The sequence below is a fragment of the Clinocottus analis genome, unplaced genomic scaffold (genome assembly GCF_023055335.1).
Source record: "Clinocottus analis isolate CAN_PGR_092001 unplaced genomic scaffold, fCliAna1.0.p SCAF_2, whole genome shotgun sequence".
NCBI classification, from domain to species: Eukaryota; Metazoa; Chordata; class Actinopteri; order Perciformes; family Cottidae; genus Clinocottus; species Clinocottus analis.
Window position 1 is genome coordinate 20,798,691 of NW_027175931.1, and position 18,645 is coordinate 20,817,335.

General features: G+C 39.6%; 2 protein-coding genes across 12 annotated transcripts in view; both read left to right on the forward strand.

The window, feature by feature from the left end:
• Nucleotides 1-179: 179 nt before the first annotated feature.
• wdr95 (WD40 repeat domain 95) lies at nucleotides 180-14,781 on the forward strand. 11 transcript variants are annotated; one of them, XM_068585268.1, is made up of 30 exons: nucleotides 180-283; nucleotides 397-420; nucleotides 565-618; nucleotides 695-778; nucleotides 953-1,018; nucleotides 1,989-2,219; nucleotides 2,533-2,618; nucleotides 2,734-2,826; nucleotides 2,913-2,958; nucleotides 3,071-3,117; nucleotides 4,721-4,838; nucleotides 5,006-5,075; nucleotides 5,483-5,723; nucleotides 5,819-5,924; nucleotides 6,306-6,457; nucleotides 6,669-6,771; nucleotides 6,899-7,005; nucleotides 7,090-7,169; nucleotides 7,283-7,337; nucleotides 7,424-7,469; nucleotides 7,836-7,895; nucleotides 10,360-10,522; nucleotides 10,609-10,704; nucleotides 10,800-10,858; nucleotides 11,458-11,590; nucleotides 11,703-11,742; nucleotides 12,143-12,231; nucleotides 13,438-13,622; nucleotides 13,751-13,852; nucleotides 13,960-14,170. In XM_068585268.1, exons 2-29 carry the CDS (start codon nucleotides 409-411, stop codon nucleotides 13,844-13,846), a joined length of 2,718 nt encoding a protein of 905 aa, XP_068441369.1. In that variant the 5' UTR covers nucleotides 180-283; nucleotides 397-408; the 3' UTR covers nucleotides 13,847-13,852; nucleotides 13,960-14,170. The 11 variants fall into 11 exon arrangements, with proteins under 11 accessions (XP_068441369.1, XP_068441371.1, XP_068441368.1 ...); XM_068585270.1 differs by lacking the exon at nucleotides 13,960-14,170 and adding an exon at nucleotides 14,323-14,781 and having other exon boundaries at nucleotides 263-420; XM_068585267.1 differs by having other exon boundaries at nucleotides 263-420.
• A 2,539-nt stretch (nucleotides 14,782-17,320) lies between these two features.
• The window catches only part of b3glcta (beta 3-glucosyltransferase a), a 55,084-nt gene continuing 53,759 nt past the window's right edge, over nucleotides 17,321-18,645 (forward strand). The window contains exon 1 of the mRNA XM_068585797.1: nucleotides 17,321-17,546. Within this exon, the coding sequence (XP_068441898.1) occupies nucleotides 17,483-17,546 (64 nt within the window). The 5' untranslated portion in view covers nucleotides 17,321-17,482. The remainder of the gene's footprint in view (nucleotides 17,547-18,645) is intronic.

Below are 18,645 nucleotides of genomic sequence, written 5' to 3' on the forward strand. Positions count from 1 at the left end.
GCTCTAATAAAGGGACTGGGGAAGGAGTCGAGGGTGTGTGAACACTTTTAGCACTCCCCTCACGCTGACTGATAAAAACAATTATCTCTGCAATTCAGCAGCTACCGTGGGGAAACCTCAACTCTAGTTACATCCTTGAGGAATTAAGCTGTTTATCCCCTGTTATTTATTAATGATAGATCAAAGAGTGTCATGGATCAAGGACCCGTTGCTAGGAAACCGCGGCAAATTCAAGAGAGGCCATTAACAGAGTCATCTGGCCTTGTGCGAGCATCGTAGAGGGGTACAGCCGGCGATAGCTCGCAGTGGCCTTTACAGACACCGTCATTCGAATTCACAGGTGGAGCCCTAATCATGTGTGTTGATAATTACATGGTGTTAATATCTCCTCTCTAGCTCTCAGACTTCATGAACTGCCTGGTGAGTGAACTGAAGAAAAAAAAGAGGATATTATTCCTGGTATTAGTGTGCATTGTGCTCTTTTCTGAATGTATTTCATCAACCTGCATTATTAAATGGCTCATTTCGCTACACAATTTTACAATTTCTCCTCCCTCCAATCAGATTGATGAGACGATAACACTTGGCAACCTCCAGAAATTGAAACTAACATTTGAGGTACTGTTTGTTCAAAACACACTGTCAGTCTGGTGTTTCATTTCTGGAAGATTTGACTGGATTTTCTCTTGTAAAGGAATTTGAAACGGGTGGCTTGAGATCCATTGATGCAAATCATTTTGGACACATAGTGAAGAAGTGTCTGGGTTTGCCTAAGACAGTAAGACAGTGTGACATTCCTCTTTATATCTTACTCTCTCTCCGATTCTCTCATCTCTGTGTTCTCGCTGTCTCACATCTTTGCAATTGAAGACAAGCCTTTGCAAGTACAGTGCCTGATTAATTCACAATAAGTGTCTCTGTTCCTTATTCTTTTGTGCTTTGAATTTCACAGAGCAATGCGCAGATTCAAGGCTTATTTAAGAAGATTGATTATTCAGGCCAAGGAAGGATTTCATGGGTGAGATGACATTCATATGTGTTACTTATAGAGCATGCAGCGTTTTCATTTTAGAGAGTTGCCTCAGTGTTATGACACTTCTCATGCATTCTAATACCAGAAATTTGCAATAAAAGTTAGGCAACTATGAAATGTGACAGGGTTATTGTAGCGACTGTAATTCAGTTTGGATTACAGGAGTAAGTGTAACTCAGACGAAGCAGACATCAGCTGTTCTCGTGCCTGGTCGACTGGGCAAAACACATGGTACAAAGTTGATTGTTTCCCGAGTAATACATTGCTATTGACTCTTGACACTCGACTTAATAATCGTGTCAGTGTTTGTTTTTTTTCAGCTGGATAATACTCAATTGTGACAGACTGTATGGATTGTGGGGAAGAAAAATGTTGTCCTGGTTTGTGAATTTTAAAGAAGTGATTAGAAGATATTTCCAGATGTCTGGCGTAACACTGGCGTATGGATTTACTTTTTTTTTCATTCCAAGAGCCAAATAACACATTTTACAAGTGTACTCATATGCATGAGTGTATTTAACACTGGCGATGGGGGAGACACGTCAGGCTCGATTTTCAAAATCCGACTTTTATTTAATAATTGAACTTCAATCAAATATTAAATATTAGAAAAGACAGTAGAGAACCTCTCAATATTTAGTGATGACATACAATATTTATGTCACAAAAAAAGAGGTCTCAATTAACAACAACAAAAAAACTGACTTTAAGGAAGGTTTGCGTTTCAATAATACAACAATTATACACAATTCCTATTTCATATGAGACTGTTATTCATTTGGAAAACAGGATCTAACTAACTAATTTCCTCATTTCTAGATTGACATCAGAAATATAATTAACAATATACACACTTCCTTTCATTTTGCACCTCTCAAACCAAACCTACTCATGTAATCGTGATGACAATGTGAAAACTGTCAGCCTGAACCTGACAGCAGGTCATGTGACGCAGGGTGAGTTCTGCACACACATGCTGCAGAACTACGAGGCGAAGCAGGAAGCGGCGAGACGCAGCAAGCGGGTGGCGTTCATTCTGCCGGCCACCATGACGGCGCCGTGTCACAGCGTCCCCATCGTCAACATCCACTCCACCCTCGATGGCACCGCCGTATCGGTGCGAGAGGACGGAGTGGTTTGCTGCTGGAGCCCTGAACCCAAACCACTCAAGACCAAACACTTGTTTGTATGTTGAACCGTTGTTACATTTATCTGAACACTCTAGGGATAAGTTTGGTGTCACTCCTCATTTTTTTTGTGTCAATATGAATCTTTTTCCAATAGTCTTTTAACAACAACGGAGTAAAGCAGGATGAGCAACTTGATAAACTCACGTTTATGATATTTATACTTGTTTTTGTCAGTAAGATAATATTCACAAATGAAATGAGCGTGAATGCAAATGGGATATGACATTGTGTAGTTCATGTTGTTGTCATAAAACCATCATAAAAAAACGTGGAACGTGTTCTACACGTCATTTTCTTCATTTCATACAGAATGAAGGACCTGCAAACAGGAAGTCAAAGTGGGCGAGTGATTTTACTCTGATGACAGAGTTCAACAAGCTGATGATCGGAACAGGGTATGTTTTAATACAATGGATTAAAGAGCACATTATGTATTGAGTACGTAACACTAACTGCAGGTCCCAAACTATTTTGGCTTTGTTTATTGTGCGTGTCTTTGCTATCATGCAGGGACAGGGAGATCCAACTGTATGAGCTTTCCTCTCTGGAGCCTTATTGCCAGATCAATGCACTAGACACAGTGCCTTTGACATTAGACTATGGGTGAGCAACAAAATTGTATGTTAACATATCTACTAAATGTCACAATAGGTCACCATTATGCTTTGTTTTTTTCCTCCCTCATGTAGCTACACTGGCCCTGATAAATGTTGTATCCTGTATGGAGACACAGACGTAGGTCCTTTTGTTAAAACCTGATCCAATTATAAAACAAAACAAATGTTAATGATGTTCCACTTGATGGCTATACAACTGGCAGTGGCCCATTTTGGTGTTTGTGTTTCAGGGATGTGTGACTATCATTTTAATATCCTCTGTCGGAGACACCCTCAGGTAATTGTGCTTTTCTAAAGACTCACTACACACAGTCAATCTTCTTTCACTTGACTTGTCGCTGCACGTTGTACAATCTGCTCGAACGGTCTTTACTTGTTATGCGCAGGGATGCAGCGTTGGTACATTTTAATTTTCACAACCATTCGAGACGGGTCACTCCTGCATATATTATGCATGGATCCAAGATTTTCAGTCCCGATGCTGATATTGATACCTGGACTTTGGGTATCGGCCGATCAGTTACCAGTAATAAGTTTTATGCCTCACTGTGTGGAAGTAAATGGGATCATTCTTTTTGTGTAGAGCAAGACCAAGCTTGACTTAAACATTGCTTTCCTAACTTTGTAAAGCCAAATCCGTAGACATAAATGTACTTTATTTTTTTATATTGGTATCCAGCAGATCAGCCCATAGTCACCGATGCCCGATCCAGAAATTTGAGACAGTATCAGATCAATATTCGATATCAGTATCGGTGCATCTCGAGCACATATGATGATGGATATCATTGGAGTTGATTAATAAAGGTGAAATAAATAAATAAAAGGTTAGTTAATCATAGTACAGACTGTTATCAGTATTATTCAAACAGTAAAGGACAGTATCGTAAACACATTATAAAGGTATTACTAGCATATGTATACAGTATAAACTTCCTAAACAGTAACATTTACGTCATCCTTTCCAGCAATATTCTGCCACATACTCAAAGTCAGTGATTAGACTCTTTTCCTGTACAGCAGGGTGACCAAAACCCATGTAGAGAGAGACATCAACCATAATCGCTATTAGATGTTTCTTGTTTCTTGTTTCCCTCTGAGATCTTGTTTTGACGGATGAAAAGGAATTTGTCAGTGAAAAACCAGAACCTTTCCTATAAGTGAGATGCTTTTGCAGCTGTTGTTGGTCGTTTCCTGAGCAAACTAACATTTGTGCTATTTAAGTAACAGATGCGAGGCTCCACTGAATGAAGGGAGCGATAATTACAGCCGTGGCATGATTTTACTTCTACTTTTAATTGGATGTGCAGATACCAACACTGAAATACTGAATACTGTAAAAATAACAGAGCTACTGAATAAGACGAAGACTACTCTTTTTGTGGGAAAGAGCCGCGGTTTATTTTTGAATTTCCATTCTCATTCATGATTTAAATCAAAAGTTCTGGTTCTTTTCATTATTATATAGTAATCTCTTCATTATGTAAAAAACATTATCAGAAATATTCATTATCATATGACGGATATGAAGGGAAGTATAAAGAAATGTGTTTCATCTTCAATCACAAAAAGTACTTTAATATCTACTCTCCAATTCAGTAATGTGAATAATATGAATATTGTAATTCAGATTTGTAGTTGAAAAAAAATAAAACACATATATATATATATATATATATATATATATATATATATATATATATATATATATATATATATATATGTGTGTGTGTGTGTGTGTGTGTGTGTGCGTGTGTGTGTGTGTGTGTGTGTGTGTGTGAATGTATCCTTTCACAGTGATGATTCTGAAGTACTAAAAAAATGGAAGTAGAACCTGTTTCAGACCTGCTTGTTTATTTCAATTTCATTTTTCTTGCTAGATTATGGAATAAACTACCAAAGATTGAAACGATGCCCAGCATAGCGGTTGACAATGCAGCGCTATCTCCCAATGTGACATTTGTCAGGTGGAAGGTTCATCACGACTGGGTGACACAGGTAACATATCTCCTTTCCTTCTGTGTGTACACTTCCCTGAGAGAGGAAGGTCAGCTATGTGACAATTTAAAATATCTGCAGAAGCTGTGTAACCATACATTTGACCTTTCTTTTGAGCAGAAAACCCCCGAAATACACCGAGCGATAACTCTTCTCTCAAACTTTAGGCAAAATATTTTCAAGGTTTTCAAGCTGTTGTCTCCTCATCAAATGAAGACTCTTCTTCCCTCGTTATAGGTAAATCTGTTTTTCTTCGGGGTTTTGTTGTTGCCTATGTTGAACAGCATCAGGACAATATCAAACACTCCAATACGTTTGTTATCGTGACCTGACCGTGATTCCAGATAAGAAATGATGAATGCTGATGATTTGAAGTATCAAGTCCTTTCATTATACCGTGTGCAGCAATTAAACTTGGTGCTGAACATGAGGCTGGTAGGAGAGCTGTAAGGGATGATGCATCATAACTCGTCTACCTCAAATTCTCTGATGAATACAGCGCGTGTGTGTATGTGTCGTGTGTGTGCGCAGTCGGCCTTGCTCATTTGTTCTGATGATGACCTCCCCTTGATTCAGAAAGCATGTTTGATCTGCGCTCTCATACGGGCCTTGTAATGATACGCTTTTTTTATTCTTTCCTTGAGGCTGTGTGCTGCCTTTAACAGACGCTGAGCAGCAGTTGAGTGAGATCAGAGAGGTCTGCTATGAAGGTAAAACCAAGAAGGTCCAACTGAGCTGGACTCCACAGCTCCGGGCATCATGTGACCAGACAGTTTTCACTATCTACAAAGGTGTCAAGACCTTTGACCTGTGTCAGAGGCACAGCTTGCTGGTCACTGGAGGCATGGACAGACTCGTGCGCATGTGGAACCCACACTTTTCTGGGTGAGTTCAGAAGTTTAGATTTCTGAGGTCTTTCTGCGAGAGGATTAGCATTAAATTAAAAGGCCACTTCCACTTGGTTCTGTTTATCTTGTTAGGAAACCAACCGGTATTTTAAAAGGCCACTCTGCTCCCATCGTCCACCTCCACATCTTGTCAGAGGACAATCAGATCTTCTCGGTGTCCAGAGACAACACAGTAAAAGTACAATTCAGTGGGACAATATCGGACTTTTTACTCAACTATATTTATTTTGATCATTTTCAGATAAAGGTTGTAAAGACAAATGCAGAATCAGTTTATGAAACAGATTAAACTATAATACAGCAGTATACAAATCAGCGTACAACTGCAGTTTAACAGTGTTTAGGTACTGCATACTGGATAATGCTACCATAGTATAATATAACAAAAACAGGATGTCATGCTTAAAAAGTATATTGTATAGCATTTTGATACTTTAGGGTGCAAAGTATTGCTCATTCACTTGTACTTAACTTGAAATGCAGGTATTCTTCCGTGTGGTATTGCTTTTTTCCTTATTTCTATGAATTGTTCATCGCTGTTCACCTGCTGCCGTTCCAGATCTGGGATCTTCAAGATCAGCACTGCCTGTTTACAGCAGAGCCCGGAGCCAGCGGGATTCATGGCGACATGTCTGCCTGCTCGTACTCCTCTGCTATGAAATGCTTTTACATTGCAACAGACCGTATGGCCGTGCTCTCCCTGAAGATAAGGTTCCAATAATCCAATAAATTCAGAAGATATTCTTAAAAATATATTAACTAACGTAAGCATGACAATTTGAGGAATTCTATGAATTAAGACAGCTGCTTTTGAAGGATTAAATATCTCGCTTTCTCGATTTTTTTTCCTCTTCGGCGATGACTGCAGCACCTTCACACTCATCCCCCTATTAATCGTTGTATTATCTTCTGCTTCTGTAAGGCCACGGCTTCACAGACGCCTGACTGTTTCTCACGATGAGACTGTAATGTGCTGCGGATACAGCGAGGAGTTCCGTCAAGTTGTCAGCTGCACTGAGGGATCTGTAAGTAAATCAGTGCTTTGCAACATCACATTTCCACTGTAAAGTTGATCAGGTATGTCTCAGACACAATGATATTTATTTGAAGTGCATTATTTGTGAAATTAACTTGAAATGGGGCTTGATTTAGGTGGTGAAAGTCTGGGATCTTGACACTGGGCGTCAAGTTTTTGAATTTGGTGGCACAAAGGATCTGTCCGCCACGACATGCATGACCTTTGACCCCAAAGGAAGGAGGTACGGCACACAAAGCAGCCTGTGAGGTGGCTCACTACTTCATGTTTCACTACTTCATCCCACAGCGTGTTCTTGTGTTTGCAGACTCATCACAGGTGGAAGAGATGGTTGTTTAAAAATCTGGAACTTTAACAATGGTCAGTGCCTAAAGACACTTAAGAAGGGTAAGTACATTTGCATTACTTCCTCAGACCAGAACAAAAAAACAAGAAATAGAAAAAGAAATACTATATTATCTAGTCATTGTGAAAAAAATCCCCTCCAATCTTTCTTGTAGAGGGTGAATGTCACGAAGTGTGCGACTGCATCTTTCTGCAAGTTCACAGGAATTTGTGAGTAATGATGTGATATATTTTGCGAGTGTATGCTCAGTATGAATTTTAATCCAAGTTGAGCTTGTGTAATTTTACGTTTGAAGCTATGTGATGTCTGTCGGCCGGGATCGGAAGATATACATTTACCCAGTGAGTACAAAACACACTAGATATTTTTTGTCAGTTATGTTTCAGAAATCCCAGTCCAATTATCACTCCAATTCCTCCATCCGTCCATCGTATTGCATCCATTTACATTTTGTTTACATTGTCATTACTAGCTGAACTCCTTTCTAAAACAGCAACAAAAAAAACACAAAGACAATAAACAAAGACTGATAGATCATGCCGCTTATATTGCCCTGTTTTGAATTTCATTATCACAAACATGTTTTGCTGCTGCATGGTGGATTACACTTCTCGCCATTGTATGGTTCAAAAGAATTTGAATGTGCTAAGAGGACGTTCTTTGATTAAAATGGGCTGTTTGCTGACTGTGCGTCTGCATTTTGTCAGGACACGCCCGAGGACCTTCATCATGTCCAGAGGCCGCAGCCTGCGTGGCAAGATGATCTGGTGATTAATGAACAGAAAATTGTCTTGACAGTAACTATAAAAAATGATGTTTCGGGCGACCAAAATGATAACAATGGGCTCCGACTGACAGTTAGTATTCCCACATGACATTCCTTCCAGGCAGAATAGGTGACAGAACAATTGGAAGGGACCATCCATTATTTTTCCATTTCTAAAACCACAGCTATCTGTGTTGAAAGTGACAAAAGGACAAAATGGGTGTTTTGTTGTGAACTGAATGCTTAATCAAAAAAACACGTTAAGCAAGTGCACAGTGTGTTTGATGTAGTAGGAGTGCTCGGTCAGTGCTGTCCAGCATACTCTGCCTCAATGAACCTTCACAATTGGAAAGATAACGCCTCCCTGATAGTTGTTAGTTCATATTACACACACACACACACACACACACACACACACACACACACACACACACACACACACACACACACTGTAGTCTTTGGTCCTACGCGTCATTTTTGCTGACTGGCTGGAAAGTTCAGAGAGTTCAAAGCCTCCCTGATCTCTACTCTATGTGAAGCATCACCTGCAGAATTTTCTTTTAATGCAGAAACTTACCCCATCCCCCGTGTCTCGCGTTTGTTCTTCCTCATCCCTTGTTCCATTTTGCTCAGCTTTGAGAAATGACATATTTCAAAATGTGTAAGTCTCTTGCCAACCCGTGTACCCATGTATACACAAATGTATATAGTGTAATTACAGTTTTCTCTCAAGCACATGAAGATGTGTCCTCACATCACACAGCTTATCTTTGTGTATCAGTCCCGGTGCAGCCAAGCTTTGATCTGTCAGCATACCTGTCATTTATGACTGAGCTCTCACTGAAATGTAGGAATGCCTTTATCACTGACTCAGTTCAGAACGAAAGGTGTGCACCAAATGCCCCATGCACTCCTCCTAACGTCTGTCAGGGTCACCTCAATATTGTATACCTTGTTGTTGGCATATAAAATGGTGTCACGAATTAGCAATTTCATTATTGTGTATCCCAAAAGCAATACATGTATCTAAAAGAAAATCCCCAATGTAGATGATTGTTCCCCTTAATAGTTTTGTAATCCAGTAACTGCTAATAAATTGCTATTCGTTACAGATTTCATTTCTTATCATTTAGAAATATATATTTGGTGGATTGTGAAAGAAACTCTTAACCTTCAGACAACAATATTTCATAAAGGTATAATTAGGCAAACAACTACTGCATCGATGACTGACTCTAAGCAATCCTTGGGTACTGGTCACACTAAGGCACAGTGGCGCTGAGAGCTAAATGCCCCTTAAAATATCACACAACCAATTTCTTTTTTCTGGCTTTACCTGGATAAAGTGGTCAGGTGACATATAACAGCAGGGCTAAGTTCTCTCTCGACTTGAGCTATAGGAGGAAAAATTGATTCGCAGTCACAACGTGATCCATTAAAGAAGTCGACGCCGAGTCCCCTTCCATCTCTTTTATCATGGCTGATGGTTACACTCACCCCCAAAGAGACCCATTAACAGAGCAAAAAGAATGTAAGGGACCCCTTTGACTATCTATAGAGCCGTCTTTTCAAATAGTTTTTTCATTAATGGCCTGCAAGAGGAAGATCAATGGGTTGGTCTAAATACATTGTTTTTTTCCTTATCCATTTAGCCTCGGATTCACTGTGGATTTTTCTGTTTCCTCCAGATGGCCAGTGTTGTGCTGCATCTCGATAATATTTTTTAACTCATAGCCCAGGTCAGCGAAAATATTTAGCTTGGTCTAAAAATATAATTTACAGTTAGTCCACCAATCAGTGGCTATGTCAAAACCTGCCATCTGCTTCTCCTGATTTGTGTTCAGTTTCTTGTTGGCAGCAGCACTCCTAGCAACACATTCCTGTTGAGGTCAAAGAAAGCAAGAGGCACATCACGCACCAGATGAATTGCACGGTATCAATGTGAAGTACAGTGGCAGGAGTAATGTTTGGCTTGTCGGCTCGCTCAGGGGTTTAAAAATGGCATAACGAAAGTGGAAACTCTGACGTCCATGGCTTAAAATGAGCCATAACCTTTTTCAACACAATTTGTCTTAGCTCTTGAATGGGACTCCGTAGCTCGCCAGAGACAATTCTTTGTGAAAGTGTTTTGTGGACAGACAGGTGACCTTTGACCTCACTTCACTTGTTCTGTGTTATACTTGTTCTAAATTGATATGGTGAAAGAAAAATAGTTGGGGAAAGTGCTTCTTCGCAAGGATTGTTTTTTTCATAGAATCTCTACTATTAGTACTAAATTAGGCGTTACCTTATATAACTCTTTGAGAATACTCTGAGTATCAGTTCACAGTAATCAGTAAGTGTTTGACGTAATGTTTAAAGCACATATTGTGATAATAAACCTTGAAGACAGGAATTTTTGTCTGTCTGAATTTATGAACGCTTAATCCTGCAGATGTTTAGAGACACACTTTGTCTTTCCTCAGAAAAATGGCCATAAGAAGGACATCCTGTGTGTGGCGCAGTGTCCTCCATCTCTCGTAGCCACCAGCAGCTATGACGGAGAGATTATAGTGTGGACCGTGGTTTCTGGACGTATACAGTGTCGGTTTGTCAGCCCCTTTGTAACTGACAACCAGAAGGTTGAAGGTGATTTTGGAGCAAAGAGAATGTCGGAGACATTCAATAAAAACTCGTGATTAGAACATTTACTTTATGTGTTTCCTGTTACACAGAGCCGGATACAAGTGTTCCTTGCATCATTTTCCTGAAGAACTCCAAGTTACAGCATTTTTTTTCTGCTACAGTGCTGCTGTCCTCTGGAGCCACGGGTCAGTGTTATGAATAGCACTAATTACCGTGCATGAATGCATTTTGTAACCTTTCATTATATTGTTAATTACCGTGCGCATTTTTGCTTTTAAAGGTTGTGTAAATCTCTGGAACGTACTCAGCGGAGGAAAATTCGTGGGCAGCTTCAACGCTGTAAGATATTTAACTCAACAGCATTTCTCTGTTTTTTCTTCAACTTATTTTCTTTCTCTTACCTTCAGAATTGCTGATTAAACAGTAAAAGAATTTGTGCTGCACTGTTTCTATGCTTGGTTCTAGTTTTGAACGACGAGCAGATATCTTCCTTGCAGATGCATTATGGGACCCTATATATTGGAAAGCGGAGGAGCATAGATAAGGGCATGAAGCTAAAATAAAACACATGCCTATGAAAGCAGAAATTGTGTATTGAGGCTATTAAACATAAAGTGTTATCCTCAAATAGACGCAAAGTAACAATGGCTCTTAACAATTATGGCATTTTTAGTTGATCTTAATTTGTTCCATATCAGATTATCTGGCTGAATGTATATCTGCAAGTAGGAAAACAGTTAGCCATCACCAAATGAACATGAATAATGAACATGAAAATTCAGGATGTCAGTGCTATGACTAAAAAAAAGCAATCTTATTCAAGCGTCTTAGAGCATTTTGAAAAGCGTTATATATCAGATTTAAGTATTATTATTATTATTATTATTATTATTATTATTATCTTAACCATTGTATTCCTTTCTCTCTTCATTTTGCAGTCTAAATTCCAACAAAAAATTACAAAACTGGCTAAAATGGACAAGGACACGTTGCTGTACGCTGCTGACCGAATTGGTTACATTTACGTGTACAACATAGAGAAGTTTGCTCCTGAGCAAAAGTCCCTTAGAGGTCAGCTGCATTTGTTTTGTTTTTTTGCAATTGTGAAGAGAAACTGTCTGTCAGAACATGCAAAATACCATTTGTGAGATTGTTCCTGTTTGTCGTTTTCACTTTCTCTCAGCTGAAAACTTCTGGCGTGCCCACACCGGCAGAATTACTGGGTATGTAAAATACTCAACATGTTTTATTATGGGTCCGTCACAAATTAATCTTTTCTTAAGTGTAAAATGATCGGGTAATTGCTGTCAGACAGCAATTAGACTTGTCCTTGTGTCGTTATCTTTTAGCTGCTTGTTTACTTGGTAGCCCCCGTGGGTACAGTCATTCTCAGTCGAGGGTGTCACTGGCAGCAGGAGCAGCAGTGCGTCCTTCTGCTGCAGTAGACAAACAACGTGTAGAAGAAACGGTGTGTGGGGAGGTCTTTAAACAGACGTTCAGTATAGGTGAGAAGCGGCCCAGGGTGCATCTGCCATCAGACGTACCAAAAGAGTGGATGATTTAGGGTGTTCTGCCAGAAATGCCTTCTCTCGTTTCATCCCATGTCTCTTTATTCTTGTCCAGGCTGCAGATTGTTGACAATGATCAAGTGGTGCTTACCTCGTCCATCGACTGCACAGTGCGCCTTTGGAGTGCACATGGGGAATTCATAGGTGGGTGTCATTTTGCCTCTGTCAATCCACTCTTTCTAGACATTATTGATGTTCATGCAAACGCCATTAATCATAGTGCAGTGCAGTGTTATTTGAGGGAATGTTCATTTCAATGTGACGGTACTTGCTTGATTATCCCAATGGGGTAAAAATTAGCTGTTGGTTTCCTAATGCTTCCACTCACTCTGCATTGTGTATGTGCCCTGTCACCTTTGAGCACCCGTCAAGTACTCTGCACACAGAAAATTACATGGCGGTTTAATTATATTTTGCCTCGAGAGCTGGGGCACTCCAACGCTACAATAATACCTGGCACGTGTCAGTTATATTTTAATGACTTAATTTAGCAACATGCACCATGCAAGCACAGTATTAACTTAATAACTAAACATATCAAAACTAGATTTAGATTCAGGACCAACCTTAAAGCCATAACATTGTAAATGAATACATATATGTAACATATAAATAAGAACCAAGAACCTATTCACACACATTGTAGCTCCTTGGGGATTTTGAAAAGCTAGGCTAACTGGTTATTGCAGCTGTAGCTTCATAATTGTGTCATATTTTATGCACAACCTACAGGTTGTGGTATTAATCTTCTCATCTGAATCTCATAATTTATTTCTAATGTAGAACTTATTCCTTCAAATGTCTGTCACCGACCTTGTTGATAGTCCAGCCTCCAACTCTCAATGAATCTCTGCAGTGTTTCTCTAAATGCTATTAAACAGCCATGAGAAGGGTGTGATCCACCGACTGAAACACTGTGTCCATAGCTTCTGCAAGAAAACTGAGCAGAAAGAAGATGCCTTTTAATGTGTGCGTCACATCATTTGTATTTGTAAGTTAGTAAGTTACTCCTAAGTATCAGGGTTATTTTTCATATGAAGTTAACAAGCATGACATTTAGCTTTTACCATTGACAGAGAGAATAAAGGAAATTGGAAATTAAAAGCACATCTAACTTGGAAATGTCAATAAGAATATTTTGGCTTGATAACACTTTAGATATAAAGGGCATTTTCCTGACCTGTGGGTTTGTAAGAATTGTGCTACAGAAAAAAAAAAAAGATTTCAAATGGATTCAGACATTGTGACATTTTAGAAAGCCACAGTTTTGACTCGATCACATCTCCTCAGCACCATGCCGCACAAGTTGGAAAAAACACTAAAATGGAACATTTTGTCCTCTGTCGACAGGGACCTTTGGGCAGTCTGAGAGCTGGGGCGTCCACATCTCTTCTTCTTGGAAACATCCTGCAGTCCCCTATGAGGTCCTGATTGACCCTCTGAGTATGCCTGATCATGAAATTCTGAATGCAAACACATGTCCTTCTGATGCCATCCTTCCTGACAAGACTGGGGCTCATAGAGGTGAAGCAAAGGTGAGCTGCATTACTTCAGTAATGATTATGCTGTGTAAGCTTAAAACTATGTGTGTGTCTCTCTCTGTCTCTCCTTCCTGCACACATTGAACTCAATTGTGCCTGCTTCTCTTGCGGCATAATTGCAGTCAGAGACACACAGTAAGCTGAGACTTCCCCAAACATCCATCAGCGGCACAGACTTTGAGGGAGATAAAAAGCACATTGTACCCAGAGGAACATAAGACAGGGTGAGTTATAACCACTACAACAGCAACGACTACTGTACACATGCTATGCAAGTCTACAAAGTGACAGATTTATATTGAGAGTGAGTGTGTCTGCTTTTGCATTTCAGGCTCTGTCATGAAACTGTCAGGCATACTAACAAGCTATCGAACCACTGCTCTCTGAAAGGCTTTGATGAGCCACCGAACACGTAAGACTCGACCTCTCAATTGCAGCGAGGAGCTGGAGTCAACTGGATAAGATGAAACTATTGACCACAATTTGGAAACCGGATCCTCCAATATTATAAAGACATTCTTTTAAAATGGAAATAGCAAGAAGGAGGGCTTTAGGTAATTATTACAATGATTGACTTATGAAATCAATGTGTGAAAACATGTGGATTGAATATTGAAGGCGCTTACAATAGGAAGGAAGAATACAAACAAATCTAAATGCTTTTTTTGAAGTGTTTTTATTTTTTTAACTGCAGGCCGTCATTTGCATTTTGAAGCACACAACTCTCCAGGTGTCTTGTCGTGAATTAAAGTAACATTTTGAAAAAAAGGTTAGAAAACTATTAACATGACTAGAGCAATAATCATTTTGACATTTATGACTTCAGACTGTGAGGAAGAGCATATTTTTCTCAATATTCCAGGGACTTAAGTAGACCAATTTAGAAAATGTTTTAGTCGGAAATCTCTGAAAACCCACTGTGTGCCCAGCTGAACATCAGACAGACACAATTACCGACTAGTGAACAGAGTGTAGTGGAGCATTTAGCAGCCAAAAAAGCCTGTTATATTTCTCTCAGGAGTTGGTGGGGACCAAAACAGAGTAAAAAGGTCAGTGAATATTGTTCATTCATCAGATGGACAAACAGATGGAACTGTTTGTGAAAACCTTTCAATGATAATATTTCTGTTTACGCCTTGTTTCAGTTACCCATTGTGGCCAAAATAATACCTGTTATTGCTGATTGAAAACCCTTTTTTTCCTGAACTACTGGCTGGGATAAAGAGCATTTAACATTCATTGTCCAAACATGATTTGAAAAATATGATAGAAAAATAAATAATATATTACATCTTTTCATTTCACATCCTTTTTTTAAAAACATTTCTTTATATTCGAGATAAGATGTATTATCTGTGTATTGAAGGCATTATCGAGGATCTTGAAAAAGTGCCCGGCATGTATTGTATTATTAATAAAAGCCAGCATACTTTCAAATTTGCCATCCTTATTCGTTTCAGTTTATGCATGAGACAAATATTAAAATGTGTGTATTGCCCTTGTTGCAGTTGTTCTCTACCTGCTTGTTTTTCTAGAAGTGAGAGATCTATCTGAGGCTAGAATTTGCCATTAAACACCACCGTATGAGGAACAGGGATAATATCTAATCAGTGTGTATACTAAACAGTAGGGGCACTCATATTTTACATGTGCATTGTTGGTGTATTGAACACTGTATATAATTGCATTTTTGCAAAGTCCTCCAGGACATTGTTACTGTGGTTTTTATATTTAGTTGGGATATCATTTATAGAAATCATATCCACAGAAAACCTGCAATTTATCATACCCTTCACACACACACTCACCTAAATCTTTCCCTTTTTTTATTTTACTTAGAAAGTACGAAGCTGTGCAATTGAACGTTAACAAACAATATTTTTTAAGAGTCAGCCGAAGGCAATCATACACACCACAAGTATTATTTAATTACAGAAACATCGTTCCTACCCTATAACATAATTACACATACATTCAAGCTATTAAATATTCAGAGATGCTCAGTGAATGTAAGCGCCTATAGAGGGGGCGGGAACAGTCATTTTCAAAGTGTAGGATGAAAATATTCTAGGTGGGAAACATTTTAATTATAGGTCACAGCTGCCCACAAATCCATGTGATTTAGTTACACCCAAGCTCTAGAAAGAGTGTGATGTTGAAACCTAAAATATCTTGGTAATTAAAATGACAATCACACAGTTTTCTGCATATTATCATTTTTTAAGGGACATGTGCACCTCTCACTTCTCACAGAACTACAGACCCGAGGCTTTCATCAGACATCACAAGCATGCTGACACTTTTCTTCTTTTGCCAGCAGTCCTAAACATGTGAACGTGTTTCTGTAAAATCAAGTAACTGTCACTGTCCACAAACGTGCCCTTTCATTTACTGTCACAGGAAAAAACATCCTGGGTGACACTGCCTAGATTTTCTTGTTTCTCGCTGTGGGAGACACTTGTTCATAGTTCCAAATCTGGACTATTCTGTCAAAGCGCATTTGAATAAATGTCACTTTCACAGGATGTTGGGTAGGCTGTTTCTACAACTGCACACGACAGCAAACTATTAATAAAACTGTGAAAGTGGAACGCCCATGTTGCCAAAATGTGGCATTCATGGGACTCAGACCACAGAGTTATTGTCAACAACTGAAGTTGTATTTATATTATATAGTATATATCAACAAAGACCATATATTGTATATTGTTTGTTATAGCTCAGACCATGTTTTATTTATATCAGATGTATTTAAATTAAAACCAGCATTGATGTTTCCTTCCTATCATTTAAAAGTGAAATCAAGCCTTTAGTGTGGTCAGGGCTGAGAAACCGTTCTCATACAGGATCATTACGCTCTCAGATGCTTTACACCCCTCAGAAAACCCATTCCCTCCAAATGCTGTATTTCATAACTGGGCAAAAAGAGAAAAAGAGACATAACTGAAGGTGTCCTCAATCTTTATGCCGTAGCAGAAATTATTTGCAGACTTCTGTAACAGGAAAGGCACATCTAAATATTGTGCTTGGGTTGAATATTATGCAGGGACTAAATGATTAAACCAATTTTTTGTACTCAAAAGAATGACAATGGTGCAAGTTGTCAAACTCTAAACTAAACTGTGAGCTCTGATTGGCCTTTTTTCACACCATACACTTTGACTTGTCAAGCATAGCAAAATCACAAGTGTTATTTCTTGCCATTAGCCATGGCCACATCTCATTGAGGGTTTCCAAAAGCAGGGAGCTTATTGCGATACCTAAATTGAATGAAGCCATTGTTCATTATACCAATTTTTCATCTGGGTCCTGACAAGACAAAATGTCTGGTGTGTCAAAAGCCTTTGTCATTGGTATTGTTCTTCACAATTATATATATATATATATATATATATATATATATATATATATATATATATATATATATATATATATATTACAGTTAGAGGAGGCCTTTTCACTACACAGCAGCATTACAAAACGTTAAATACAGTTTATGAAGATAAACATGACCTCAGTATATTATATGATCCTGTCTACGACCATGATAAAGTTACCTCAACATTAATTGTATTTCTGCTGAACAAAGTATATGCAGCGTTGAAGCAGGAGTTTTACAAGAGCACTTGAAGGCAGCAGCAGTGAGCTTGTGGTTTTTTTTCATCCCGCCAGCAGAGCGCGTGCTAGCGCCTCGCACAGAAAATGGGGATGCCTCTCAGCAGAGCGCAAACCCAGTCCCCGTTTTCCGTGAAACTGTGAGAAGGAAACGCTCTGTTGTTGTTATTTTATTTGAACATTGTCAGAAAGCCCATGCACCGCGAGCTGTCCTCCACCGCTCACGGGACTCTCACAGGATGCTGCCGAACAACCCTCACATCGGACACAAAGTGGCAGGCTGCTTGATTTTACTCTCCCTGTGTAAGTACTCACTTTACTTTATAATGTCCATGTCAGGGGGCCTCGGACCACACAGCTGCGGGAGGGGACGTGCCGCAACAGTTCCCGGTTCCGGAGGTTGGAGCTCGTGGTTTTGTCGCTGCCAGAACAGACGAGCTGCGAGTGTCTCTCCGTAACTGTTTGAGAAGTGCGGAGCCATGATTCAACCTCAACTTCCTGAGGAGTTGAAAGGCAATTTTTCACGTTCCCGGTTTCCCATGCGTGCTCGTGCAGACCTCTCTGACTGCTGAGTTTACGCGAGAGTCAATCACGGGGAAATGTCTGAAAGTCGTCTTTCTGTTTTTGGAGCCACGCGGTGCATTGCTGTTGAAATAGCTTCTTCCTGACACATCGACGGTGCACTAGTGGAAGTCAAGCCCGAGGATGAATGCACCCCCCCCCCCCCGGCTGGAGCTACTGTAAGCTTTACCAAGTCCCATTCCTCTCCGTCAGCCCGGATGTGCAGCAGGAATTCAGTGATTCATTCCTCTTTTTGTTGCCATAGAAGGGGAAACCCATATTCCCCACACCCGTCTTACCAGTGCGAGTGCACTTTTATTTGTAAAACAGAAAGAAAGAGTAAAGTTGCATTCGCTACAGAAACCTTGTGGCTAAATGACATTTTTAATTGCTTTAGGTGACAATTAGTTGATTGTTTAATTGGACAACTAGTAAAGGGTTAAAAATGTCAACTCAACGAGGGCATTGCATGCTATGTCTGTCATCAATCATCAAAACAATACAATGTCCACCTGCAGTATGCACATGCCCTGCTCATACAGAGCATACTCAGGCATGTGTCATGGCCATTGGGTGGGGTGCAGCACGCAATGTGTGGCTGCAGCTGTGGAGAGAATTACAGCCAGGGAGCAATGTTGCATTTGCCCTGTTGTACCTTGTGCATGTCCTCCTGAACTGTGAGAGAGACATGCTGAGCGCAGGAGACTCTGGCCGCCTTGCTGGTTTCTGAACATTCTCACTGTGATTAAAACATTAAAAGCCAAAATACTCAAGGACCTGCAAATATTTTAGGACTGCTAAAAAAAAAGGCTACATCTTCCTGTGTAAATAACATGAAATA